The sequence below is a fragment of the Aulonocara sp. 'chitande type north' Nkhata Bay genome, linkage group LG23 (assembly GCF_057382095.1).
Source record: "Aulonocara sp. 'chitande type north' Nkhata Bay isolate Kocher_YH1m ecotype deep benthic linkage group LG23, A_spYH_male_GT1.1, whole genome shotgun sequence".
Lineage (NCBI taxonomy): Eukaryota > Metazoa > Chordata > Actinopteri > Cichliformes > Cichlidae > Aulonocara > Aulonocara sp. 'chitande type north' Nkhata Bay.
In genome coordinates, this window is record NC_141365.1 from 9,768,535 (window position 1) to 9,794,598 (window position 26,064).

Here is a 26,064-nt window from a genome sequence, read left to right on the forward strand (position 1 = left end):
AGCACTTCCATCCTCCCACTGACACCCACACGTGAACAAAGATTTAGCACATCACAGGTCATTATACCCATCATTTGTTATCAAAGGGAGAACTGGGCTATAATACAAGTAAAAAATAAAATGGTGGCATGATATTCTGACTCATTCCCTTGGCTGCAAACTACTGGAACGAAATGAAAGGTTAAGATTTTGGATCGTGAACATGGGGTGCAAGCTCCCTCGTGTGGCTGATTTCAGGTCCTGCAGCATGTAGAACATGAAGTTAGGCATAAGAATGAGACGCAAACATAAGGTGAAGGTTTAGTAATAGAAAAGAAGTCTGCATCCCAGTTCATGACTTGCTTGCAAGCTACTTAGCTTAGGTGAAAAGCAGCTATCTTGCATGCCTCCATGCAACAAATCGCCATATTTACTACATGCAGATTCACACGGGAACCCTTTTGATTTTTAAAAATAAATACAAGTACAGATGCTTTAAGTGCTTAGACTGATATTGTAGGTATAAAAAGGATGCAGCGACTCTGTAAGGAGCAGATGAAGATGTTGCACCTGTGCCAACATTAGTCTTTTATACCATGCCCAACATTTTGCTTATTTTTAACTTGTCCTCTGTTGAAATTATCCATATTTAGCAAAGCTACTCCAAATTCAAATTCAAATTCAAATTCAAATTCAAATTTTTATTTGTCACGTACACAGTCATACACAGTACGATATGTAGTGAAATGCTTGGACAACTGCTCGTGACCTAAAGAAAACAAAAAAGGAAAAGGCTATGAATAAGATAGGAAATAAATATGAAAAATTAAAAAGGGTAAATTTAACTAGGAAGGAATAAAATATAAATTAAGGTTAAAAATGAAATAACTGTACAACACAAATTAGAATGAAGGGTAAATTTAACTGGGAAGAATAAGATAAAATATATAAATTAAAGTTGAAAATAAAATAACTGTACAACAAAATACACAATATAGAACTATATAAGAATGTATGAAGAAATCTAAATATAAATAAATATATACACAATAACAGCAGCTGTACAAGTATTAACCGGAAATGAAGAATATAGTGACCAGTGTTGTGCAAAACCAAAGTCCAGAAAGTCCAGTGTGTGTGTAAGAACTGTATGTGTGGGTCAGTACTGTGTGGTGGTGTGATTGAGAGACTGTATCGCCTGCGGGAAGAAGCTCCTCCTCAGTCTCTCTGTGTTGGTCTTCAGGGAGCGGAATCGCTTTTCTGACCTCAGCAGAGAGAACAGTCTGTTGTTGGGATGGCTGAGGTCCTTCACGATCTTCCTGGCCTTGGTCCAGCACCGCCTGCTGTAGATTGAGTGCAGGTCAGGGAGCTCGGAGCGGATGGTGCGCTCAGCTGACCGCACAACCCTCTCTAGAGCTCGTCTGTCCTGCATGGTGCTGTTGCCGAACCAGGTTAAGATGTTTCCCGCCAGGATGCTCTCTATGGTGCACGAGTAAAAGTTCCTGAGCACCTTGGAGGGCAGTTGGAAGTCTCTCAAGCGTCTGAGGTGGTAGAGACGCTGTCGGGCCTTTTTCACCACGGTGTTGATGTGACAGGACCATGACAGGTCCTGCGTGATGTGAACTCCGAGGTATTTGAAGCTGTCCACTCTCTCCACTGGGCACTCGTTGATGACGGGGGTCTGGTAGTTCCTCTCCTGCTTAGTGCTGAAGTCCACTATCAGCTCCTTTGTCTTACTGACGTTTAGAAGGAGGTTGTTCCTCTGGCACCAGTTCTCCAGATTCCTAATCTCCTTCAGGTAGGCCGTCTCGTTGTTATCAGAGATCAGGCCCACCACGACGGTGTCGTCAGCAAACTTGATGATGGTGGTGGAGCTGGTAGTGGCCACACAGTCATATGTGTACAAAGAGTACAGCAGGGGGCTCAGAACACACCCCTGGGGGGCTCCAGTGCTGAGAGTGGTGGAGGCTGAGACATGTCCGCCCATCCTTACTGCCTGTGGTCTGTATCTCTTAAGATGAAATCCTGCTCATGGTGATAAAACCATTGGGAAAGTATCTGCAGAAAAACTGTCTTTCTTCTGGTTTTAAACTGAGGTAAAAATTGCTCCTCCTCATCTCCCTACATTAATGATTTAAATAGCCCTAAAGTTATCTGTTCCCAAATGTATACCATGACATTAAATGTCTTGGTAATTTATTCATTTTACAAGGTTGAATGATTGTACAGCATAGATCTAAAACAAGAACTAGGTACACAATTTTCAATTTATGTAGATTTTCATGGCTACTACTGTTTGATTTAATGTCCCTTAGCAAGGTGCACTTTCACCAGGCTTTTGGTAGCCATCAACAAGCTTCTTACATAGTTCTGGTTGGGATATATGACCACTCTTACTGGCTGGATTGGTAGAGTTTATTTCCTGGCACTAACCCAGCCTTTAAGCATAGTCCGCACATTTTTAGTAGAGGAGAGGTCAGGGATTTGGGAAGGCCATTACGCCAGTTTAATATTGGCTTGCTTCATGTATTATTTGAACAGCTTTAATGTGTATTTGTGGTCATTGCCCTGTCGGAACATCCAATTGGGTCCAAGTTTTAACCATAGATGTTAAATATAGCTAATGTTGAATTTTGAGGTAGTCCATTATACCATCGCTTTTGTGCAATGTGCCAGTATTGCTGTCAACAAAACAGCCCGAGAGCATGACAGTACCACCCCGACACACAACAGTTGGTACAGTGTTACGCTTGAAAGCCAAACAGTGACAATAATGTGAAGTGGTCTAATAAGGAGTTAACAGGCCTTGGCATTTTCAGCTTAAGACATCGTAGAACCTTCAACTCCATTTTTTTTTAAAAAAAATACATGCATACACTCACTCATATCTGTATGCATGTATGTAGGTGAGCCAGTATGTATAATTTAGAACCTGGGTAATTATCTCAAAGCTCTGCACCTTTTTTAAATCATTAAGGACATATGAAGTGCACTCATTACAACCTTGGAAAAACAAAAGTTCAAAGAAATCATGAAATCCTCCAAACTATCATGGGATTCATGAATATGAGTATATAAACCCATAAAAATTAGTCTTAAAGAAAGAAAATGCGCAGAAATACATATAAGCTTTAATCATTTGTCTCTTCATGGAATGATATGTGTGACAAGCAACTACATTTAATGGGTTTTTAATAGTAAACAAAGACAGTGTGTTAAAGTGTGAAGCACGCTGGGCTCTTCAGAGGCTGCAGGCCTGTAACTTCTTGTCAGCCAGCTTGAGAGACACCCAGGTGTTGAGCATGGATGCCCTCAGTTTGCACCACACCAGGTGGTCACTCAACCCGAAGATCTGCGCTGCAAACTGGGCAGAAGCTTCTGGAGACAATACTGTGGAGCAGCCAAGACCTGCAGGACAAATAAAGTAGAGAAAGACTTGGTTACCATAAGGGGGGAAAAAATTAAAACCGTATGTATGATTCACACTGCACATGTATATATTGCTGCAGAAACGATGCACCCCCCCCTTCTTCTCCAACATGTTTGCACCGAGTAGGAGATCATCTGTATCTCATTGTACATCTGTATAGTGACAATAAAGGCATTCTATTCTAAAGAGCTCTTCTCACCACTTGGCATGCGGAGGGATGACCATACATCTTGCGATCCCCAGTCTGGAGTGAGAGGAGGGCAGTTGATAACAGGGTAAGCCGTGTTACCAGACATCACTGGGCCGAGGCCGTTACTTCTCCCAGCCACAGCCACGAATACAGTGGGTATCCCATCACCTGCAAAAAAGCATAGAGAAATTATCACATTATCAAGAATCCCTAGATCAGTTTAAAGATGGAATTATGTCAATATTAAAGCACACCTTCATATTCAGCCTTGATTCGGAGCGTCTCATCTGGACCCTTGTGTGCCGAGGTGACTCTGAGGACGCAGGGGATCCCGTAGGAGGTGCACGCCTTTCTTATCTTCTCACAATGGGCCATGTCTGAGGTGGAACCCATTAAAACCACCACCCTGCTGCTTGCCTGGGGCTTCAGCAGCAACTGTAGATGCACAGAAACCATTGAATCATCAGTTTATTTCAGTTTTTGACTGCTCAAATTGTACTCGTTTTTTTCCCCCGAATTGCATAAAAAGCAGCTGCAGGCTTTTGTGATGTTAAACAATGTCTGTTGGTTAAGATATTCAAAGCAAAATACTCCTACAAGATAAAGAAGAATTTAGAGTTTGTTTGCTGTACCTTGACCCTTTCAGAGACCCACTCAAAATTTCTCTTCACCATCTGCATTGCCTCTGGGGTAACCTCCTTCAGGTCTCTGTACACCTACAAAGGGGAAGAAAAAAAACAGTTTAAGGCTTGTATCTTCCCCCCCCCCCCCCTCCCCCTCATATCAGCATGAAATGAAAGTCAATGCATGACCTGTTTATCTTTCTGCTGGCTCCGATCTCCAGCTGGCCAAAGCCTCCATGAATCATTATCAATCACGTCAGCGAGCACAATCTCTTGAGTTTTAACATTGACACCAAATTCAATCTATAAGCAAAGAAAAAAGTCCTTAATTGTAGTTCTGCTGTAGGTACAGAAGAAAAGTGATTGCACCAAGATATGAAATTAACCAGCAGGGGGAGGTGCTGCACAGCCTACCTTCATGTCCACCAGGGTGCAGTTCTGAGTGGCCCAGGCCTTCTCCAGAATCTCAAAAATGGCCACAGTGCTGCGATTCATTATGTCCACCTCACACTGACCAATAGTGAGCCCAGCCAGACAGAATTTGGCCTCCAGCAGCTGCTCCTCTGACCACTGAGGATCATTGTTGGCATCATCCTAAAAACAATCATTGATGAGTTTGCATGCAACACTCACAGACTGAAAATGCATCGAGAGAATCACTGCACGCCTGGAAGACTCACTTTAAAGAACATCTCCATCTTTAGAGGAGAAAAGCGGTAGCCCTCTTTGACTCCTGGATTCCTCTTGAGGAAAGATCCAGTCGCCACTCTGCGACATACCCACTCAATGGGTATCATCTCACAGTGCGCTGCAATGAACGCCGTGTCCGAGTGCTGCTTAACAAAAGCTGTCTTAATGCCTGGGGGGGGAGGGTGGATGTTAGGGCAACCTCAAACTAATGGACAAATTTCAATATGTGCAACCATGTCAGATTAGAAAAATATAGATTTTATTTAATTTTTTATACACTGGCACACAGATGGCTCTTCAAGTTACCATGATTTAAACCCATCTTTGATTAGGGTCAAGTGGATGGAATGTGGCTGGTTGGATCGGGTTAATTCTAAGTGGAAACACATCAAGTCACAAGGCAGCCATTACTACAGCTTGACTGACCTACGCGTCACACACAAGATGGTTACAGTTAGCCAATTGCTTATAAATTAAAGTCATATGGAAAGTAATTTTGGGATCATGTAAATCTTGCATGCCCTTCACATTTAAGTATTTTTGCAAGATTGTCATTTCTGTTCAATTCACCCCCCATCCATCCATGAAACACAACATAAAATTCAGTTCTTAGTGGATTGTCATTCAGAGGGTTAAAAAAAAAAAAAAGTCATTTTTAAAAAGTTGCAAAAATGAGAAGAGCCGAACTGCTTCCCATGTGTGGAAAACTGATTACCATGTACTTCTGAGATATTTAAATAAATCCAATGGCATTTCAGAAAAATCCTGCAAACTGAATAAGTGAGCCAGGGCTCTGACAAAGTGTGACAAACGTTTTATATTTTCTTAACATTCAAGCCCCCACATTAACTGAAACTGAAAAGATCAATGAGTCCAAAGTTTGTTTTTTTCCAGTAAACTCTACTGAATCAATTTACCTTTGATAGTTTGTTGCTCACAAAAACTTCTGCAGAAACAATGTGCCTAGATACTGGCCAAGTGTAAGGGACTTTTTTTTTTTTTTTTTTTTAATGGGAAAAAAAAGAGAGCTGCAATAATTATACACATGCGTTTGACAGAACTGCCCCAACCCACTCAGACTGCAGAATACTGTCCCCCCCCTACAAACATTCAATAAGTCCTCACCAGACTCCTGCAGCAGCTGGAACACGCAGCTCGTAGTTTTGTTGGCAATGGCAGCTTTGCCCTCCATCTGATCTTTCCTCACGGCATTCCCAGCCGTGATCTGGTCTTTAGACTGGACTAGAACCAGTCCCGGCTGGTCCAAGAGCTCGAAAATCTGTTTTGTCTTGCCCTCATTGAGCTTTTGGCCGACTTTCAACTCTGAAAAAAAAGAGGAAAAAGTTAAAACACGCACATCTAACTTAAGCGCTAACGTGTGTATTAAGGATCGTGCAGTACCTGGGGTGGATGCCATAGCGCTCGTCGATCCTGAACAGTCCTGAAAGACAAATCACAAAACACGCCAGTTAACTTATTGAGAAGCAGAAGGTGTGCAGGCAGCGGGGAGGGGAAGTGGGCCGTGTCATACTTGCGCCGGGAGCCAATCACAGTTCTCAACTCATCTAAACAACCAATCACAGCGGCGCATCTGTTACCACGTGAAAGGGAAGCGCTCAAACGTCAAGAGAAGACGTTAAAAAAAAAAAGAAAAAGAAAAAAACTTTTGGAGGTTTTTCTACCAAAGTTCATCCTTTTACTCTTTGATGAGAAGGTTGTCTTATCAAAAGCTCCAACAGGACTAAATAGTGTGGTTTTTGACCTAATCGATTAATTTGATTAGAATTATTCGTAAATTCCACGTATTCCATTTAATTCGTTATGATTTTAGTTATGGCGGACCGGTTGTTAGGTTAAAACGTGTCTAGTCTGATTTAACTCTGTTACTCGTGATTTCATGCCCAATTCAGCAGTGTCAGCTGAGTTTGGTATGTTTTAACAAACCACGTTGTATCGCTGCAAGCACGTGTTTGGTCACGAACGTGTATCAGGCAAGCGCTCATACAAACACGCGCGCGCACGGTAATTGCTCACAGACAACTAGGCGCGAGACTAGACCGCAGTTTATACGAGAGGCATCGGCGACAGGCGAGCCCATGGAGTTCGAGGAGTCGGGTATTGGAGAGGAGTGCGGAGTCTTTGGGTGTGTCGCTGCGGGAGAGTGGCCCACACAGCTGGAGGTGGCTCAGGTCTTAACTTTGGGGTTGGTGGCGTTACAGCACAGGTAAGTAACGGAAAACCAGTTACTCCAAAATTGGTAACGACTGAAAAGTTACCACACTAGTTAATGACGTCCAAGCTTTGCATTTTAGATGAAATGTTTGGTTTAAATTTGAATCTGACCCAAACTTGAGCAAGAAAAACAAAAATGCAAGATGTGAATTTTTGCAGAAAGCAACCTCATGCATCTACAGTATTGTGCAAAAATATTGACCCCCGCTCCCCCTTTTCTTTATATTTTGCAGAGAAATTAGAAAAAAACGGTAGCGACTTTTTAAATATGCACAGAAATAGGCTGTATATGACAAAAACTGAGTTTTTACTACTCTAAAGAGCATCAAAGCAAATATTAGTATGACAACCTTTATTCTTCAACACAACCTGAATTCTCTTATGGAAACTTTCTTGTAACTTCTGTAAGTAGCCTTCGACACTAGTTCTCCTGGCTTGTTGAAGGACATTCAGAGTTTGTCTTTGGATGTTTGTTTCCTTGTTCTGTTTTCCCTCAGTCTGTCAATTCTGCCATCCCACATTGCTTTAAAAATGTTGAGGCTGGGCTCTGGAGAGGCCAATCCATGACTGACCATGTTTCATTGTGTGTGTGTTCTTTCTGTCCAGGTATGCATTTCCTGCATTGGCAGTGTGTTTGGAATCACTCCTGTGCTGAAAAATGAGGCATCAATCAGATGCTTCCTCGCCATGCTAGATCAAAATCTGTCAGTATTTTTCTTTATTATAATTGAATCAGAGGCAATACAACCATGATAGAACCTCCACTGTGTTTTAAAGATGGCTCTCTATTTTACCTCTTGTTTTTTTTTTAACACACTGATGGCAGTTTGAACCGACAATTGAATATTAATTAATCACATCACTGTCGTCACAGATTTTTCAGTCCAGTTCTTGTGTTATTTGGCATACCTCAGTTTTTCCTCCATGCTCCCCCTCCTTAAGAATGACATCTTTACAGACACCCTCCCACTGACCACTGAAGAACCAAATCCATCTCTTAGGTCCTTTGACAGCCCCCCCCCCCCCCCCCCCCCCCCACACACACACACACACATTTTTTGTTCATTTGAAAAATGAAAAACATGAAGAGTTAAAAATGCTCAGTGACAAGGTCTACACTGAAAAGGAGTGAAAGAGCAGCCAATGTCTAGTGAAAACTATAAAAAAACTTATGTATGTGTAAATACATTACTAAGGCAAGAATAAAAGTGAGCTTTGCATATTTCCTAAGGTTTAGCTATATAAATGTACATGCGCATAAGTTTAGGTTCAACACTGTGGACAACAAAAAAAAAATCACTTTGTATAAAACCAAAAAACATATGTATGAATTAGTTGTTCCAGTATTGGAGAGTACTCAGCCATTTGATTGCTATACCATAATTTGACTGTATTTAATCCCTAATGTTTTGTAATAATTCTTGCAGTGTTATTGGTTTTCAAAATGGAACATTCCCTTAGCTATCTATATTAGAAGGACATGTTATTCTTAGAGGATCCCAGGCAAGGATTGCTGTGTTAAGTGTAAAGAGCTGCAGCCACACCATGGTTCTCTACAATGTTCTGGCAACCAAGCACTCAACTCTTTCTGAGTGGGCATTGGATTACTTCATATAAAAGCACCAAATATGCCACATGCTTCTTTGCACACTAACTTTCTTTTTGGGATAACCAGCTTTTTTGGTGGTTATGACAAAGTGCTATATATTTCTGAATGCAGCCAGGTCATCCACTTGCTCAGCGCAGTAAAGTACCTTCCCGATTCAGAGGAGGTGAATGTTATAATAAACAACAACCTTAAACTCTGCTGCAAAACCTGTATTTCTACAGGTTCTGTCCTGTGACTGATTGGGTAGTAAAGCCTGAACACGGGTAGGACAATTTCTGGATATTTATCTACCACAGAATCAATTTTTTCAATAAGCAGGGTTTTTTCCAGTTTCTACTGTGTCAGTAGACCATTTTGCTGAAATGCTTTGCAAGCTGTGCGAAAAACATCAATCACTTACTTGGGTGGTTGCCTGATTTGTGGCACTGTGATCTACCACAATGGTAGATGCCTTCTCAAAAAGGCTTTGGAAAGCATCATTAGTTTTGCCTTTTTTGCCTCAGTGTGGGACTCAACAGACAGCCTGCATACCAGAGTTGGTTTGTGACGTTCTTTGGAGAGAAATATTGAGATTTTGTAGCTCTCCAAACTGATCTCCTGCATCCTGACAGTTTGCTCTACATCATAGGACTGGCATAATTCAGGCTGTGTCTTTAGCCATTTTTGAAAGGCTGTCTTACCTTCTGCCTTGTGTTTAAGAAGTTGGCACAGGTTTCTGATATTACCAAGCATGACCTCTTGAAGCTCAATGTTCTTGGGCTAAATACTTGAAGCATACATTCTTAAGCAATGAAGGCCTTGCTTTCTTCTGTTCTTCTTGAGCACACACTGAGAAAAAGACTACTCAATAGCTTTTCTCTTTTTTGTACAATTTTTGAGTCTACACTCATAAAAGCCAGATTTGATTGCCTAGCAGTTAGCAATTTTTTGTTTTCTCATCGACTCTGGTACAGTGGAAACACAAAACACCTTTTAAAGTGTCACTGTAGTTAGCAACATTTTATCAAGCAGCTTTTCTGAAAACATATCATATGATTGCCACATTCTTGGTTCTGATGAAATATTCGATACAGTTGTTGAGACCATGCTAGTTTTAAGTTACTGAGTTGAAGGCAACTGGATTTCTTTTTTGGTTCATGAAGCTGTCCCACATAGAATTCACACTTAGGTCTTGTGACCGAAATAACCCATCCATTTAGTCACATGTCAGCTCAACTGATGTGACCCTTAACGACTTGCATAAAAACCGGGTGGGTCAACGATCCTCAGGACACCCTCCAAGAGCACAACCCCACTAAGGGTTAAAATACTTTGTTTTTGGAACTGAAAAAGCTTCACACATGAGAGGTGAAATGTCTTCAAGAACCAAAAGGCCTGGTTTCCTTCATCTAGCTTGCAATTTAATATATCATTCTTTTTCTCCCAATTTCATTGAATTTAGAAAGCCAACCCGACAACCTCCGGTTAGCAGATTGGACAGCGCAGAAGAGCTAGCTCATCAGGACAGGGCTGTTTACACCTACAGGCCAGTGGCCACTCTTTCAGTGACGATGTGCACATCCTGGTTTGAGTGGCGAGCCGTTATGTGAAAAGGGGATGACATCTTTGAACTATTGTTCATCATCTTAGAGTGATGTGATTGCAGCCAATTCCTAACACTGTCTAAATGGTACTCATGCTACCAATGGTCATGACAGTTTGCATACTAACAACCATGGAACTGAATTTGTGGCTCATTGTTAGTCAATGGTGCTGGTTTCAGTTGTTATGCAGCTATACCGCTCAAGTACTGTACTGTAAAGTTGTGGAAAACTGCAGTCAGTCGATACTGAAGAAGTCACCTGGATAAGCGATGAAACATTTCCATTGAAAATGCTGTGACCAGATGAAGAAAATCAACTTTCTGGGATTTTCTGACATAGATTAGTGAATAACCCTTAAGACATAACAGTTTTCATTCATAAAAGCAATAGAGCTGCAGCTTTTTTATTTTTTATTTTATTTTTTATGATATATGCATTAATCAGTTCACCTTTGTTTTTGCAATCTGAAACAATCTAAAACCTAAACATGTTCAAGTTTGCAATCATAATTTTAATGTTCGGCATTTTTATTTAAAAAATGATTAACTGATTATCACAATGTTCGCCAAATAATCTGTCACTCGATTAATCAAGTAGTTGGGGTAGCTTTTAAAAAGTTGCCACAACAGCTTTTATTATTTAAAAAATACCTCAGTTTTATAATGGTCACATGAGATCAGTATATGTTACCTGTAATTCTGGCGACGGAGCAGGGGTGGCCATTGAACAGACTGAGTTGATCTTTATTATTGGAATATGGTCCGTCTCTTCTTTACACTGGCTGTGGAGTCTTTCAGCAACGAGAGGCCCGATGTTCAGCTTTTTTAGTGGTGTGTGCAGTCCAGGGTCTGGAAATAAGAAGGACAAAGGTTTACATTAACCTACTTTTTAAGTACTACTAGTGTAACATGTTAGCTCCTAGTAGGGTTATGCGAGTTGTGCATTTTATTAGAAGTCATGACCATATCCTTATCCATAATTTAATTATGAAGCGCCATGGCATATCATGGGACTTAGCCAGAAATTACAAAAGCTTCAGTCAATTGTGGATGTCACGTGACATTAAAAGGGATTACAGAAAGAGACATATTTCAGACCTTCATCTACAGCTTTCCTCTTGATTCTTCTGTGTGTTGAAGTAGTATCCTCTCTTTCCACCACACTCTCAGAAGCACCTGCAAAAATATAATATTAAAGGTAGTTACAAAAATACAAATATGCATTTTTTGCTACAAAAGAAAAGAATTGTCTTGGTACTAAACATAGTAAGACTGGCTTAAGACCACCTCGGGACTCCTTTTTAAATAAAATCTTTAAACTATAATAATAATATATTTTATATGTATATAATAATATATTTTAAAACCAAGTTGGACCAAGTTGTCTACTAATTGGAAAGTTGTTGGTTTGATGTCCGACTTCTCTGGACTGAAGTATCCTTGGGCAAGATAATGAACCTAAAGTTCAGCTGATGCATTGATTGATTTCTCATGAAGTGGTTAGAAATCTGTGCATTTTCTATCACATTTGGTAACAGATTCAGTGCCTTGACTTTGCTGGGGCTAATCTTGCATACATGTGTCATAAACCAAGAAAAGTCTGTTGTGAGCCAGGGAGAACCCTGAACTAAATGTCATCGGTTTGTTTTGTGTATGGGAAATATATTAAGACATAATGTAAAAAAAAAAAAAAAAAAAAAAAAACACATTTGTTTTTGGCTGTCCAAGATGGTCCTGCTTGATTATCTTACTCATGGTAACTGACCACTGAAAGCATTATGTAATCTTTTTCATCTAATTCATGCTGATAATAATGATGATGATTAAATGATCAGCTCACTCATCAACATGTGTTCTTGATCCAGATAATGCTCCTTAATTTTATGTCGCTTTGGCTCATAAGCATTTGATGTAGCCTCGATGGTTACTGATAAGTCCGAATCAGAGGTGCAGGTTTTGTCCTCCAAGGCTCCCTCCACAGCTCTCCTCGTGTTTGTCAACTTGCCGTCCACGTGATTTTTCTCATCACAGTTGTCAGATGTAGTAAGTCCGCCTGAATCTGCAGACTCGGCTGCTCCTGTGTCTCGCAGAGAGTCGTTAGCCGTGCGATTCATAATGGAGTCCACTTCCTCATAGAACCTCATGAGGCGTCTCGGGTCAGCTTCATCAGTCTTGCCCCTTTGAAGGGACCTGTAGAGGTACTTGAGGTTCTTGTACTTTGTGTGGCACTGTTTCCAGTCACGTTCAATGCCTTGTTGCATTAACCTGTTCGAGATCTGGACAAAGATGTCCCTCTTTCTGGTTGAGCTCTCCAGCTGCCTGCGTATGCGCTCATCCGACCAGACTTGGATCAGGGCTCGCACCTCTTGGTCGCTCCAGTTTCGACCCGTGTCCGACACTGTGACTACTTGGAACTGGTCAGAGCTGGAGTCTGTGTGTGCTAGATGGGCGTCTGGGATAAAAGAAGAACAGATATGGAAGGAAAAGTTTAATTATGCTGCTAAACTCCACAGTTGATTTGGCAGATTTTTCTTTTTCGGCATACCTGCACTTCTCCATTTTACTTCCATTTCTCCATCCATGTCGTAATCGTCACTGTTGTCATCTTAAATGATAAATACATAAGAAAATTATTTTCACGAAGTCTTGAATCTAAAACAACTGCTTGCAAACTTGATGCTTACCATCATCAATTTCAATGACCACCTCACTCTCAGAGCCCGTTATCTGCCCTGTGTGGCCTGCTGCTGTTTGTAGCCTTCCTGCTTCCATTTCACCATCATACAGTCTCTTCTGCATTTCCCTGGTCCCATTTTCCAGTCCTTTGTCCAGTAGAATGGCCTCCACTTCATCAAAAAACTTCATGTATTTCCCCGGGCTTCCTGCACTGCTGCCTCCCGCAGCGTGTGCACTTTTCGCAGTCTTATAGTCATATTTCAAATTCTTGTATTTTGTACGGCATTGTTTCCAGTTCCGTATCACCCCAAAGTTTCTCTGCATTTGACGAGCCATCTCTTGGAATATGGATTTGTTGCGCAGCGTGCATTTCAAACGTTCCCGAATGTTGCGGTCAGCCCAGACGCACAGCAGCGCTCTAACCTCGTCATCCGTCCAGTGGCGGCCTCCCTCTTCAGCCACATTAGTAGAGTAAGAAACAGCTGAATGAAATCGAGTCTTCATTCCTGTGCACACATGAAAACATTGTAAATTTTGGCTAAATGTTGATGTAGAAAAAACCCAAAGAAGAACAAGATGACTTTTATGTAAGTGTTTGAATTACTTTTTAGCACAAGCAAGCTAAGAATAGTTTTAACTGGCGTGTCTGTTTATCCTTGGATACCAGTTTTTGTTTTTTCCCAAGGTGGAAAAAGTCATGTTGTTATCATCAATAGTACAGTGGTGTTGTACATGTTTACCTTCCTGGACTGGGTAGATTCTTCTTTGATTATCCACATCTTCTTCCTCCCATGGCCTTTCAAGCGGCCTTTCTTCCACTCCTTGGCTGTAGTTTGCCGATGTGCCTGCGTCAGCCTTCCTGCTCTGAAGTCTCATGCTTCTGCATTTGGCCTGACACTCCCTCCAGTTGCGCACAACACTGAGCCTCCTCAGACGCTCTGAAATCACCTCAAATGTGCTTCTGCTCTCTACTACGTGCTGAGCTCCAACCTGGTCCCACACTGAGAGTAGAGCCAGCACTTCTGCTTCCCCCCACTGCCTCTCCACTGAGCCTTTTTCCTCCCCCACCTCACTATCACCTCCTCTTTGTCTCTCTGCTCCTCTCTCCATGTTTGAGCTGACCTGGAAACGCTTTCTTTTCCCCCAGCCTGTCTGTCTCTGCTGCCCGGTTCCCTAGGCAACCAGGCGGTTAAGCCTGAAAGCAACGCCTTCATGCTGAAAAGCAGCCTCACCACTGGCTTAAGCTGTGTGCTGAGGGGGCGGGACTAAGTGTAATCTGAGAAGCAGCTTGGTAATGGATTGAAACTGCAGCAAGGCGACTCTCCATATATGGCAGCCTCACCGCAGGGAAGCAAATCTGCTTTTTCCTTTTTTTGGGGGGGGATTTTGTTTCTGCTCCATTTGGCCCTCGTTAAACCAGTTTTGATTTGCCTCAAGGCAACCGTAACTGACTCAAGTTTATTCTTGCAGAGAAGAAACAGAAATCATTCATGCAAAAAAACACACTTCCCACTAATACATGAAAATTTACACTGTAAGTGTGTGTGTGTGTGTGTGTGTGTGTGTGTGTGTGTGTGTGTGTGTGTGTGTGTGTGTGTGTGTGTCTCTCTACTCAGGGGACAGGAAAGTGCTGGGATTGTCACAAGTAATGGAGCCAGTCCACCCACGTACACAGCACACAAGGTAACACTGAATCATGATCAGAAGCTTCTTATATGATAAAACAGAAGCACAGTTTAACCCAGCATCTCAAAAACAGACCCAGGACGTATTTGGGTTGCGTCCTGAATATATTTCCATTTGGCACAGTTACATCAAAACAACCCAGCTGGTCAGAATCACACTGAGCACTTTAATGTTTGGCCTTTACAGACATGTTTTAAAGCCTTCAGACATCCTCATTGTTTGCTGATTTTCTGCTTTTTAACATCACTTTTATTTATATTAAAATATTTTTGTGCAAGTTAAAACCTTCACAGAGCAATGTTGTCATTTTATAGGGAATGGGATTAGTGAGCACCGCTTTTTCACCAGAGGCTCTCACTAAACTGCGCTATGGTAACCTCGGCATTTGCCACACACGCTATTCAACCACTGGGATCTCAGAGCTGCAGAACTGCCAGCCCTTTGTGGTGGATACACTGCATGGCAAGATTGCTGTAGCACACAATGGAGAGCTGGTTAATGCCCATGCCCTGCGGAAAAAGGTGAGGAGGGGGCTCTGCTTGTCCACACTGAATGTTGTGCATATCAATGTGACATAAAAATAATGAACTGAACACACACAGACACAGTTTTTCTTTCTGCTGAAATATTTATTTGCTATATCCAATCTTAACGAAGGTTATGGGCTGGATGTCAACACTTTCACATACCAGAGCTGCATCCATCATCCAGTCAAAGGATTTGTTTGACTATTAAGTGTTTTGCGCTCTCAAAAGAATTTGTATCTGCAGTTAATGCTCGCATTAATGAGAAACAAAATGAATAGCTTTTTAAAATGTATATCTCACATTTCAGGCTGAAAATCTAAAAAAAACCCCAAAAAAACCCCCAATCTATAAAATGTAAGCTATATTAAACTGATTTTGCCCCAGGGTGGTTGTGACTACAATGTAGCTTGCCATCACCAGTGTGTGAATGGGTGGATGACTGGATGTGTAAAGTGCTTTTGGGTCCTTAGGGACTAGTAAAGCGCTATACAAATACAGGCCATTTAGCATAATTTAACAAATGTGTTCCCATCCTGTCTTTTTCTCAGCAACCTCTCTTCCAATCTGAGGCTAAAATACACAGGAAGTTTTGACTATATTTATGAGAATGTGCACTGAGTGAGAATTCCACACATGATTTGCCATGAAAAATCAGTACCAAATCATTAACTGCTCTCTTAAACTTCACTCCAAATTTCAAAAGTCTGAACGCTCAAACAGGCTTTTTGAAGTTCTGCCATCACTCTGATGGTTCAGTAAATCGATTACATTTACCTTGTCAAAGGTGATTTGAGACACTTACTCATGCTGGTTGTATAAGTGGATCTTGAGAAAGCTGTATTACCATAATCTGCTCGTTCGACACTGCCATTTCTATGATTATGCTTTCATACAAACCTGCACATTCACTGAGTGCATATTTATAACTGTCCTCTTTTTTTTTTTTGTTCTTTAAAGTAATCTTATGACAATCCATGCACTTTATATTATATATCTAGTCGACCAATTACGATGAATTAATAAGATTTTTTTTTTTTTTAACGCAGACCTTGTCAGCTGGATTTGGTTTTTAACCAATTATACATAACTAACCTTTCAGAAGGAAATTTAAAGCTTTACATCAAATAAGTCCTATTCTTTAGGTAAATTTAGACTGCCTCCCCTTTTTTCTAACAAGAAGTCAGTATCTCTATTCATAAGTGGCACTGAAACATGCTCAGTCCAGCTGGATCACATCAACGTCCCTTCTCGAGTGCACTTTGTGATCACTAACAAAAATCTGTGTGTCATGTATATGTGTTGTGTTTTTGTTTGTTTTTTTTTAAGACAAGCCAGACCTTTATATGGAATATACAGTACGTACTACCTATTGAACTGGACGGTGAAATAGATCATCAATAGACCAATGGATTAACTTCATACTCTTAGTTGTCCTTTATGCTCAGCAGCCATCTTGGAAACTGCTTCAGGTGATTATGTGGACAATTATTTTAAAGTGATTTAGTTGATAACATTCAGTTGGCAAGTAAAGGTCACTGTTTCATTTCCAGCCAGAGACACAAATCCTCTTTGTGCATCAAGAAAGTCAGCCGGTATAAATCTCTGCCAACTTAAACATGTGGCCAACCTCTTGTGACAAGCCAGAATCTTAAAGTAGCTTTGTCTGATCTGAAAAACCCATAAATTTCATTTTGATGGCCGCTGAGACGTAAAAGCAGGACTGATTTAGAAATAAAATGTAAAAAACACAAAACACTTTTCTCCAGAGTCCTGACTCACATTATAGATGCAATAATTGAAGGAAAAATAATAAGTAGACTTATGTATATCTTTGTGTCATTATATAGCAGCTGTGCCTAAGAGCAGTTAAAACTATCATGAACATCAGGCGAGCCTAGACGTCAGTGCAACAACATGATTGGCCTGTGTCTCTTTCCCAGAGTGGCTGTTGAGTGGCTCTTTGAGGGCAGGGGTGTGACAACCATTTCCATTATAAAATTTTCCAAAGACTGCTATTCCACAGAAAATAACATTATTCCATAATTAATCAGTCACTATAAATGTGCCTTGTAGGTGATGCGCCATGGTGTCGGCCTCTCCACCAGCTCAGACAGTGAGCTCATCACCCAGCTGCTGGCACTGACTCCACCTATGGAGGAGCTAGACTCACCTGACTGGGTTGCCAGGTGACTGTTGTGACCTAATGATACATAAGCATATAAGCATAAATATTTTTGCTTTACATTACTTTAATGCTGTTTTTATTTGTTTTGTTTTTTTGTTTTTTGTTGTAGAATTAAAAACCTCATGACTGAAACGCCAACATCATACTCACTGCTGGTCATGTTCAAAGATGTAATCTACGCAGTGCGTGACCCTTATGGAAATAGGCCACTGTGCATTGGGCAGCTCGTTCCCATCTCTAAACTGCACAATCCAGGTATCTACACAGTTGTTGCATGTGACCGTTGCATCAGAATTAGTGCAACTGCAGAACACAGGCATGTTTGCTCTCAAAAGACTAGCTTTACTGATAAAAAGGACGCCTCACGAGAGGTCAGTGGTTGCAGCAGAGCTTTTGGCCCTTTTGATTTTGTCAGAGGTCAGATGTGTAAGCTGGTGAATGATTAACTTGATTCTTGTTTTTTTTTTTTTTTTTTTTTTTTTTTTTTAAGCAGGCGCTCAAGAGGAAGACACTGAGGGGTGGGTTGTGTCATCAGAGTCGTGCAGCTTCCAGTCGATTGGTGCCAAGTAAGCATTTGTTACCTTTGCAAAAGTATTCTTTAGTATAAAAGGAACCGTAATGCCAGGTGTAAATCATTTTTATAACCTTATTTTTTTATTTTTCTTTCTTTCCCAAAGGTTTCATATCATTTGCCTTAGGCCACGAGTACTTTTTTTTTTTTCTTTCTATTTTGGCGCTTTAATTCTTCTGAATCTGAATGCATGAACAGTGAAATGGTGTTCCTTGAGTCCATCCGTTCATTGTACTTTTTTGTCGTTATTGATTAACAGGTACTACAGAGAGGTCTTGCCAGGAGAGATAGTCCAGATATCCAGACATGGTGTCAAATCTCTGAGTGTTGTGCCCCGACCTGAGGGAGACCTCCCAGCCTTCTGCATTTTTGAATATGTTTATTTTGCCAGACCAGACTCTATTTTCGAAGGTATGCATATTTATTATGGGTAACACACTTACTGATTACTCATTTCTTAAATGTATTAATACTGAAATATCAATGTACTACAGGGCAGATGGTCTATACTGCCAGACAGCGATGTGGGCGGCAGTTGGCCATCGAGTCTCCGACTGATGCAGACGTTGTCAGCACTGTGCCAGAGTCTGCAACCCCTGCTGCTCTGGGCTACGCTGAGCAGGTCTGTCTACAGTGTGTCTGCTCCACCTCAGTAATCTTATAATATACCGGGTGGACTTACAGTCTCACTAGTTTTTCTTCTGTCTTCTTCTCACAGTCTGGTCTTCCATACATTGAGGTTCTGTGTAAAAACCGCTATGTTGGAAGAACTTTTATCCAGCCAAACACCCGCTTGAGGCAGCTAGGAGTGGCCAAGAAGTTTGGAGCACTGACGGACAACTTTGCTGGGAAACGAGTGGTGCTCATTGACGACTCCATCGTCAGAGGCAACACAATTTCCCCTATTATTAAGCTGCTGAAGGAAGCGGGTGCCAAAGAGGTTCGTTTAATAGTGTTTGGCAATAGTTGTTGATATAGCACACACAACATTTTGGCAGAGTGGCTCAGAAACTGGTTGGTTTGGATTGTCTGATAATTCAGACTGTAAGTAGACTAGAAGCACAGGAAAGTAACATAAAACTGGAGTTTTTTTTTTTTTTTTCTTTTAATGGCAGTAAGTGGAATAAGTGAGAAAAGCCCATGTGTTTGTCACATTGCGTACTATACTTACATCAGGGGTTCATAGAAAATATTAGGCTCATTAACTGTCAACTCAAAAAAGTGGGCGTACCACAAGAGCAGTCTGAGACTGTATTTCCAATAAGACAGAAAATTCCCTCCGCACTATGCATGAATTAAAACCCCAAATCCAGGATATCTGGATCCAAATTTTGGGGGTATTTTCTTGAACATCCCAGTTATTATTTCATTGATACATGTTTATTTGGGAATATCTAATCTTGTAATACTAAAGATAGGAAGTGATTAACTTTTGGATTTTTTTAAAAGTTGGGCCAAGCCCCACGTCTGGTAAACCATTTTTATGAAAATCGGTCCCTAATCAGATTTATGGCATGAGTAACATACTCTCATTCATCATTTTTGGGCCTACTAGTCAATCTGATCTGAACCGTAATTCACATTTTAACCAAACATTCATGCAGCACTTTATTGTCTCTTCTTCTATACACATCAAGTGCTTGATGTGTATAGAAGAATAGATAAATGCTACATTTTTGCCACACTTAGTAAAGGTAAATAATCATTGTTACATGAATTAACGGAAGATACGTTTTGTTTTGTTATTTCTGACCATTTGAAGAACAAATATTGGTCCTGAAAAGGGCACCTAACTGTGTGTGACCAGAATATAGTCACACACTAACTTTGTGTTTATAGTAACCTAATTATTCTTCTGGACAGGTCCACATCAGGGTGGCTTCTCCACCAATCAGGTTCCCTTGCTACATGGGCATCAACATCCCAACCAAGGAGGAGCTCATTGCCAACAAGCCGGAGTTTCAGGACATTGCTGGTTATATTGGTATTTAAAAATGCACATCTACCATTCATTTCTTTGCCTGGTCAGAACAAAAGCTTGTGTTTAATGCTAACGCTGTTTACAGGTGCTGACAGTGTTAAATATCTGACTGTGGAGGGCCTCGTATCTGCTGTCCAGGAGGGTATTGCTTTCCATATTGAAAAGGACAAAATTAATTCCAATAACAAGTCCAACAGGAAAGTGGGCCACTGCACTGCCTGTCTGACTGGGAAATATCCAGTGGAGCTGGAGTGGTAACTGCTGCACCAACAGTAGCACTGTGGATGGTGCTGCAAACTTTAAATAAAAAAACCCCCCCTGTTCTACATATGGTTTATCTCAACATTGCCAGCCGGAACACTAAGATGTTGCACAACTACAGAAGGTTACTTTATTCAGAACCTCAGGAAGCTAAAAGTGATGCTTTTTCTCACCTGTGGTGGCTAAGCTTTTTTCTTTTCCTGTTCCTGGATGTGACTAATTCCAGGTGTGTATTTCTTACCACACAAGTATGTTTTTGTTTTGCAGCTGCATTTATTTGAAAAGTAGATTTCCACATGTATTCAAAGCATTTACAATGCCAGAAAAAGCGCACACGATAAATGACCAAAACATTAAATCATCTTTATTTCTGTTATTTACTTAAGACTGTTTTGTTTGGGTTTTGGGCTGTTTGCTCAAATTTGAACAATACAGGAATATGATGTATGAATAATAAACAATAACTACAATGACAAGTACTTTTTTTTTTTTTTTTAAATAACTACATTCTCCCATTGACAATTTTATTTCAATAATGAATAGACAGAAAAAATGGACATCAAACATATATTCAAGAAATGATAGAACATATAAGAACAATTATAATCAATTAAAAATAGTTCAGAGAGATTAATTATCAGCGGGTTTCCATCGCAGAACTAGATGGTCATACATTTCATTAAATTTCATCGGCCCATCTCCTTGATGATCCCCTTCATCGCCATTTTCTGTATGTGACGGGAAAAGGTGAGTAAGAACACATCAACCCCCAGAGGCCAAAAATATCTTGTACATGGGAATTATTTTAGTCACCTGGGAGAGTAGCCACAGGTCATTTTGCTCTCTAGTGAACTTCCTGTTGAATAAAGCATAATGATTAGGTAATCAGAAACAAGTCAAGAAAACTATGAAGATCAGATGTGAAGGGACAGACAAACTTCACAGGTGCAGTGTTGGTCATTTAGTAGCTGTCATTTTTGTGCGAGTTGTATGCTACAGTGACCTCTGTCTGCTCCACTCAGTATGAAAATGAATTTTGGCTTGTACGGCCTCTCATACAAACACACAGGCGTGCTCTCTTTCTCTTTCCCCAAGTGGAAATTCACTGACAAAATACACGTCGATGGACTCTTTACATAGTTGTGATGATTAAACTTGCATAAAATAAGTCTGACTTGTAATTTCAAAACCCAAACTTTAAAGAAATATTGGGGGTTCTTACAAAGTAAGCTGACAATCAGTTTATATATTTGTATCTTCTTTAGTTTGTGTTGTCTGGGTGAGTGGTTCCTTAGAAAGCTGCACCCTAGAAAAAACATGCACAATCATGCATGCATGCATGCATCCAAATTCAGTGGGTGTGTCCTCATCAAAGTCCTCTTCCCAAAATACCTGCCTGCACCTGATATGTTTAGGAGGCATCTTAACTGCACTTTTGTAGCTATGCAAAAATACATAATTTGAGCACTATCACTTGACTTAAAAAAAGGATGAGGCTTACCCATGCCAGAAAAATCCGCTGCAGATTCAGCCTCCACATATTCCTCATGTGCTGGATACTGCTGGCTGCTGAACCTTTGAAACATGTTGTGCTTACTGGAGCTACCACCACGAGGCAGCTCCAGTTCAGACAAAGGCCTTAGCATCGCTCTGCTGTGGCGTTTGGACCCTGGGGAGTATGTGCAATACACTTCCCTGAAGCGTTTGGACTGTGGATGGCTGCTCCAGTCTAGGTCCCTGTGGCGTTTCCTCAGGACAGACCGGTGTGGTGACAGTGCAAGAGCAGCCAGAGCTGATGAAGAGTGACCTCTGCTGGCCTCAGAGCTTCTAGCACAGAGACGGCATGCAGGGCCATTGAAGAAAGTTGACTTGTTCTGACACACAAACTTGTGGTAAAGTTTCATGAAATCCTCATCAACTTGTTTTGGTGAGCACGAGCCAGGGGATGAAGGCAGGACGGAATCAATGGAGAGGTGTCGTACGAGCCTGCGATGACCCCCTGCTGCTGAGGCTGACTGCGGTGAGTGTGGCAGGAAGGACTGCTGGGAGTTTTGGGAGTAAAGCATCTTCAGTGGCAAAACAGGCCTTTTTGTCGGGGAAAACAGAGAGGCCGTGAGTGATCTGGGCCTCATAGGCTCTCTGGAAGTCACAGAATATTCACTGGGGCTTCTGGAAAACAAATGAGGTGATCTTCCCAGGCTGGTCACCACTCTTGCTTTTAGGGGACTCCTGTCCCTAAAGCTCGGCGCCTCCTGCCTGACTGGGGAGCCATAGATATCAGGTCTCTGTATTGCAGCAGTGAATTCTGGTGCAAGGATGGAGCTCCCAGCTGTCTCTAATAGAGAAAGACTTGATCTTTCCTCAGAGGCTTTAGCACAAGGTCGTGAAGGACTGACGCTATAGGCAGAGGCCTGGTCTTCCAGCTGGGTTTGTTTACGAGAGGACAGCTGAGACACAGTGAAAGTCTTGTTTAATGGTATCTCTTTTGGTTTAAAGGACACAGAGGAAGCAGAGAAGTCCATTACAAGGACAGGCTTATGCTGGTGCCTGCTCATAAGGTTTTCCTCCCTATCAGGAGATTGGTGCATTTCGTGCCAGTCTCTAGGACAGGTCACAGTCTGCATAGGCGTTGTTTTGGTCCTCGTGAATTGCTCTTTCATAGGCCTGCTGGAGCTTTTCTCTGGAAATGCTTTTGTGGTCATCTTTGGTTTGCTTTTTGTGTGTCTAAGTGGGACGACAAAGGTGTTGTTGAGGTTACTTCTGTTTGATTGCTGACGCCATCTGCGGTACCTCCTCAGCACAGAATCAGCGGCTGTAGAGACATGCTGCCGATCCCAGGCCCTCTTTATCCGACTAATCATACTTGGATAGAGCTCCACCCAGGAACTGCCATGACTTCTAAGAGACATTTCCAGCTCCTCATCTTGGTCTTCAGGTTGAAGGTCCACATTGGAAAAGTTTCTCTGACTCTCATCCAGTGAGCTCACAGTCAGCTGAGTCACATCACTTCTAGTCATCCCTGTGTGATGCACAAGGGGAAACAAAATTGGGAATTAGACAAATAATATACTCAGTGCTTCTCTTGGATGAACAATCTTTATATATACACTAGTGGACAACCCTCTGTTTTATTTGGAAAGTTCACACACTACCAGCTTCCAGCTGCCTCACGGGCCAGGTTACCTAACTGGGGTAACCGGATGTACTCCAAATCTTCTATCTTGGATTGCAGTTGGCGATAGTGGTGTTTCTTTTGCTCCGAGGGTTCACTGTGAGCTGGAGGCCCACTCTAATTAACCCTCGCCAAAGCTAAGAGCAGAACAAGGATTACCTTTGCCAGCTGCTGTTCAAGGTGTTGGAGTCTAACACTTAAAACTACCACAATGGTCAACTATTCATTTATCACAAAGTACAGGGAAATCAAAATGTTTGTGGAGGCAAAACTTATTAAATATATTATTTAATAATTAAAGAGAGCGTGCATGTGTAATTTAAGAAAGCAATCACGCATTTCTGTTGTGCATTTCTTTGTTGTCACAAATTTAATCCAAGACTGGAAAACACTGAAACAAAAGGATTTCCTTTTTCTTACCACCATCTTCCATAGACAGCTGGATGCTGGTATCAGATGACAAGTCCAGCTGTCAAAAACAAACCATCATTAACTCAAGTTATGCCAGATATTTTGATACAGAAGGTAATTGCAGGTATATTTACCTGAGAGTCTCCTGTGGGGTCCTGTGCTGTGTAAGAAATGTTCAAGTTGTATTAGATGAACTACACAGTGAAGCAAAGAAAAAGATGCATGTTGTCATTTAAACTCTTAATTCTGAGAAATTACCTCTTAGTGACTCCTCTCTGACATCTGTCGAGCTCTGAGGAGAAAATGTGGGTGATTAAATAGTAGTAAACGCAGCTTATGGTATTTTGTGTCGTGCATGGCTGCAAAGGTCGTTGTTAGTAACCCAAACCTTCAGTTGCAGTGAGATCACCTTCTTTTTAGATAACGTCATGTAGCTGTCAAGCTCTTGAGGACAGAAAATATACACAATGTGGTCAGACAACAAAAAAAAGTGAACATTACAGATCGTCAAATATTAAGCAGTGTTTCAGGTATCAGGCCTTCACCCATTGGACACACAAATACCTATAATTGAAATCTGGTGAAGAAGATAACAGCTGGAGGACGTAACATTTTCTTCCATTAAATACAATCAAAATCACAAATCATGCAAATTGCATCAACCACTAATATTCTAATTGGAGCTGACAGAAACAGTAAAATGTATCATGTGACATGGCCTTAATGTCTGAATGACATTAAAGGAAAGCTCTGCAGTTTTGCTTCTTTCAAATTATATCCAAACCTTTAATCCAAAATTAAAACAACACTCAAAATTAGATCTGGGAAAACAAATCATCCAGGTTTATGTTTTTTCTGGGATAGACCACCTCAAATCTCTTACTGCTGGTAAAAATCTCACCTTCAACTAATTAAAAATGCAGCAGCAAGACTTAGCACATAGCATTGCATTACCCCCGTTCCTGGCTCCTCTCTACTGGTTCCCAGTACATTTGATTTTAAGGTTTTACTGATCACTTTTAAGATATGTTTTGATCTCGTCTCCAAGATACTTTGCAGAAATATTATCTTGTTTGTTCTTCTTTTTTCAGCTGCTCTCTTTAGGGATTATCTTTAGCAGATTATCTACCTTCATCTCAGCCAATCTTTCTGCTCTATCACATCAACCCTCTGCATGTCCTCCTTCAACACATCCTCTGTCCAGTATATCCACTATACCTCCTCTGCTCAAACCATCTCAGCCTTGCCTCTTTAAATAATGTCCAAACCACTAAACCAGAGCTGTCCCTCTGATGTTCTCATTTCAAATCATGTTCATCCAGGTGACTCCCAATGACAATCTTAACATCTTCAAATCGGCCACCTCCAGCTGTGCTTCCCGTCTTTTTGTCAGTGTCACCACCTCTAAAGTACACATTGCAAAACTCACGCACCCCAAGATATTTAAACTCATCTACCTTCCTTAACTCTACTCGTTGCATCTTCATCCACACACATTCTATCTTGCTTCTGACTTTTAATCCTGTCCTCTCCAGAGCATACCTCCACATTTCCAAGCTACTATTATCTCACTTTATTGTCCTCTCATCTCAATGTTTGTTTTCCGTTTTTCACTGTTTCTGAATTTAGCATTTTGCTTTTGCTTGTCTGTCAAACTGCTTTGCAAACTCAAAACACTTTTCAAAGATTTATAATTAAAGTCTATTGTTTTTATTGTAATAAAAGGCCCTTCAGGCGACTATTGCTGTGAATTAATATATAAATAATACTGAACTTCATTATTCCAGAAAGAAAACAAGTCCTGTGATTGATCTAGCTTACAAACGCATCTAATTAGTTAGTTTTCGGTTACCTTTACTAACACAGACGATGTTATTAAAACCTTTCCGGCTCACTTACTTGTGGGGCTTATATCGTCGAGATCAACCTCTGTCCCCGCGTCCTGGTACTGAAGTTTTGAATACTATCAGAAGGAAACAGAGGTTGGTTAATTCTGTTGCTTTCATTTGCAAAACCCGCTGATAGTTACGTTCATGCTAACCGTCCATAGCCTTATTCACACACCTTGTCTATGATTCGATCCAGGGAAAGTTTGAACTTTGAATTGTTATTTTGCAATTGTGTCTTTACAAGCTCATCCATGTTTGCATATAAAATTATTTTTTATCAAAAAGACGACAAAGAAAGAGAACAGCTAAACGAAGAAGAAAAATGGCGCTTTCGATTTTAAAGATTCTACGTCACAAAATAGTGGAATGT

The 26,064-nt window shown here is 41.0% G+C and overlaps 3 protein-coding genes across 4 annotated transcripts; 1 reads left to right on the top strand and 2 right to left on the bottom strand.

The window, feature by feature from the left end:
• Positions 1-3,088: 3,088 nt before the first annotated feature.
• On the bottom strand, positions 3,089-14,136 carry paics (phosphoribosylaminoimidazole carboxylase, phosphoribosylaminoimidazole succinocarboxamide synthetase). Its single transcript, XM_086281914.1, has 15 exons — positions 13,752-14,136; positions 13,020-13,517; positions 12,881-12,940; positions 12,176-12,787; positions 11,434-11,511; positions 11,027-11,184; positions 6,314-6,353; positions 6,038-6,235; positions 4,903-5,081; positions 4,637-4,816; positions 4,412-4,525; positions 4,232-4,315; positions 3,854-4,034; positions 3,609-3,767; positions 3,089-3,387 (listed from the first exon to the last, which is right to left on the bottom strand). The coding sequence occupies exons 1-15, from the start codon at positions 14,119-14,121 to the stop codon at positions 3,221-3,223; spliced, it is 3,078 nt and encodes a 1,025-aa protein (XP_086138040.1). The 5' UTR covers positions 14,122-14,136; the 3' UTR covers positions 3,089-3,220.
• Positions 6,525-20,885, top strand: ppat (phosphoribosyl pyrophosphate amidotransferase). 2 transcript variants are annotated; one of them, XM_086281916.1, is made up of 11 exons: positions 6,525-7,136; positions 14,628-14,694; positions 15,012-15,218; positions 17,298-17,410; positions 17,519-17,664; positions 17,900-17,975; positions 18,240-18,391; positions 18,475-18,602; positions 18,699-18,920; positions 19,844-19,964; positions 20,047-20,885. In XM_086281916.1, exons 1-11 carry the CDS (start codon positions 7,009-7,011, stop codon positions 20,217-20,219), a joined length of 1,533 nt encoding a protein of 510 aa, XP_086138042.1. In that variant the 5' UTR covers positions 6,525-7,008; the 3' UTR covers positions 20,220-20,885. The 2 variants fall into 2 exon arrangements, with proteins under 2 accessions (XP_086138042.1, XP_086138043.1); XM_086281917.1 differs by having other exon boundaries at positions 17,903-17,975; positions 20,047-20,884.
• Positions 20,475-26,029, bottom strand: hjurp (Holliday junction recognition protein). The gene is made up of 9 exons (XM_086281915.1): positions 25,870-26,029; positions 25,705-25,768; positions 24,194-24,249; positions 24,064-24,097; positions 23,940-23,965; positions 23,815-23,863; positions 21,724-23,241; positions 21,036-21,078; positions 20,475-20,950 (listed from the first exon to the last, which is right to left on the bottom strand). The coding sequence occupies exons 1-9, from the start codon at positions 25,945-25,947 to the stop codon at positions 20,938-20,940; spliced, it is 1,881 nt and encodes a 626-aa protein (XP_086138041.1). The 5' UTR covers positions 25,948-26,029; the 3' UTR covers positions 20,475-20,937.
• Between the last annotated feature and the right edge of the window lie 35 nt (positions 26,030-26,064).

What these genes read in the sequence shown, in the direction of transcription:
- ppat (XM_086281916.1), top strand. Translation starts at nt 7,009, where the DNA reads ATGGAGTTCGAGGAGTCGGGTATTGGAGAGGAGTGCGGAGTCTTTGGG. An exon ending in TCACCTGACTGGGTTGCCAG is followed by an intron (nt 17,411 to 17,518) that starts GTGACTGTTGTG and finishes TTTTTGTTGTAG; the next exon opens with AATTAAAAACCTCATGACTG. An exon ending in AGGAAGCGGGTGCCAAAGAG is followed by an intron (nt 18,921 to 19,843) that starts GTTCGTTTAATA and finishes TCTTCTGGACAG; the next exon opens with GTCCACATCAGGGTGGCTTC.
- paics (XM_086281914.1), bottom strand. Translation starts at nt 14,121, where the DNA reads ATGGAGAGAGGAGCAGAGAGACAAAGAGGAGGTGATAGTGAGGTGGGG. An exon ending in CCAGCTGCTGCAGGAGTCTG is followed by an intron (nt 5,082 to 6,037) that starts GTGAGGACTTAT and finishes CTCCCCCCCCAG; the next exon opens with GCATTAAGACAGCTTTTGTT. An exon ending in AATCAAGGCTGAATATGAAG is followed by an intron (nt 3,768 to 3,853) that starts GTGTGCTTTAAT and finishes GCTTTTTTGCAG; the next exon opens with GTGATGGGATACCCACTGTA.
- hjurp (XM_086281915.1), bottom strand. Translation starts at nt 25,947, where the DNA reads ATGGATGAGCTTGTAAAGACACAATTGCAAAATAACAATTCAAAGTTC. An exon ending in TGGATCGAATCATAGACAAG is followed by an intron (nt 25,769 to 25,869) that starts GTGTGTGAATAA and finishes TCCTTCTGATAG; the next exon opens with TATTCAAAACTTCAGTACCA. An exon ending in AGCGGATTTTTCTGGCATGG is followed by an intron (nt 21,079 to 21,723) that starts GTAAGCCTCATC and finishes TTTATTCAACAG; the next exon opens with GAAGTTCACTAGAGAGCAAA.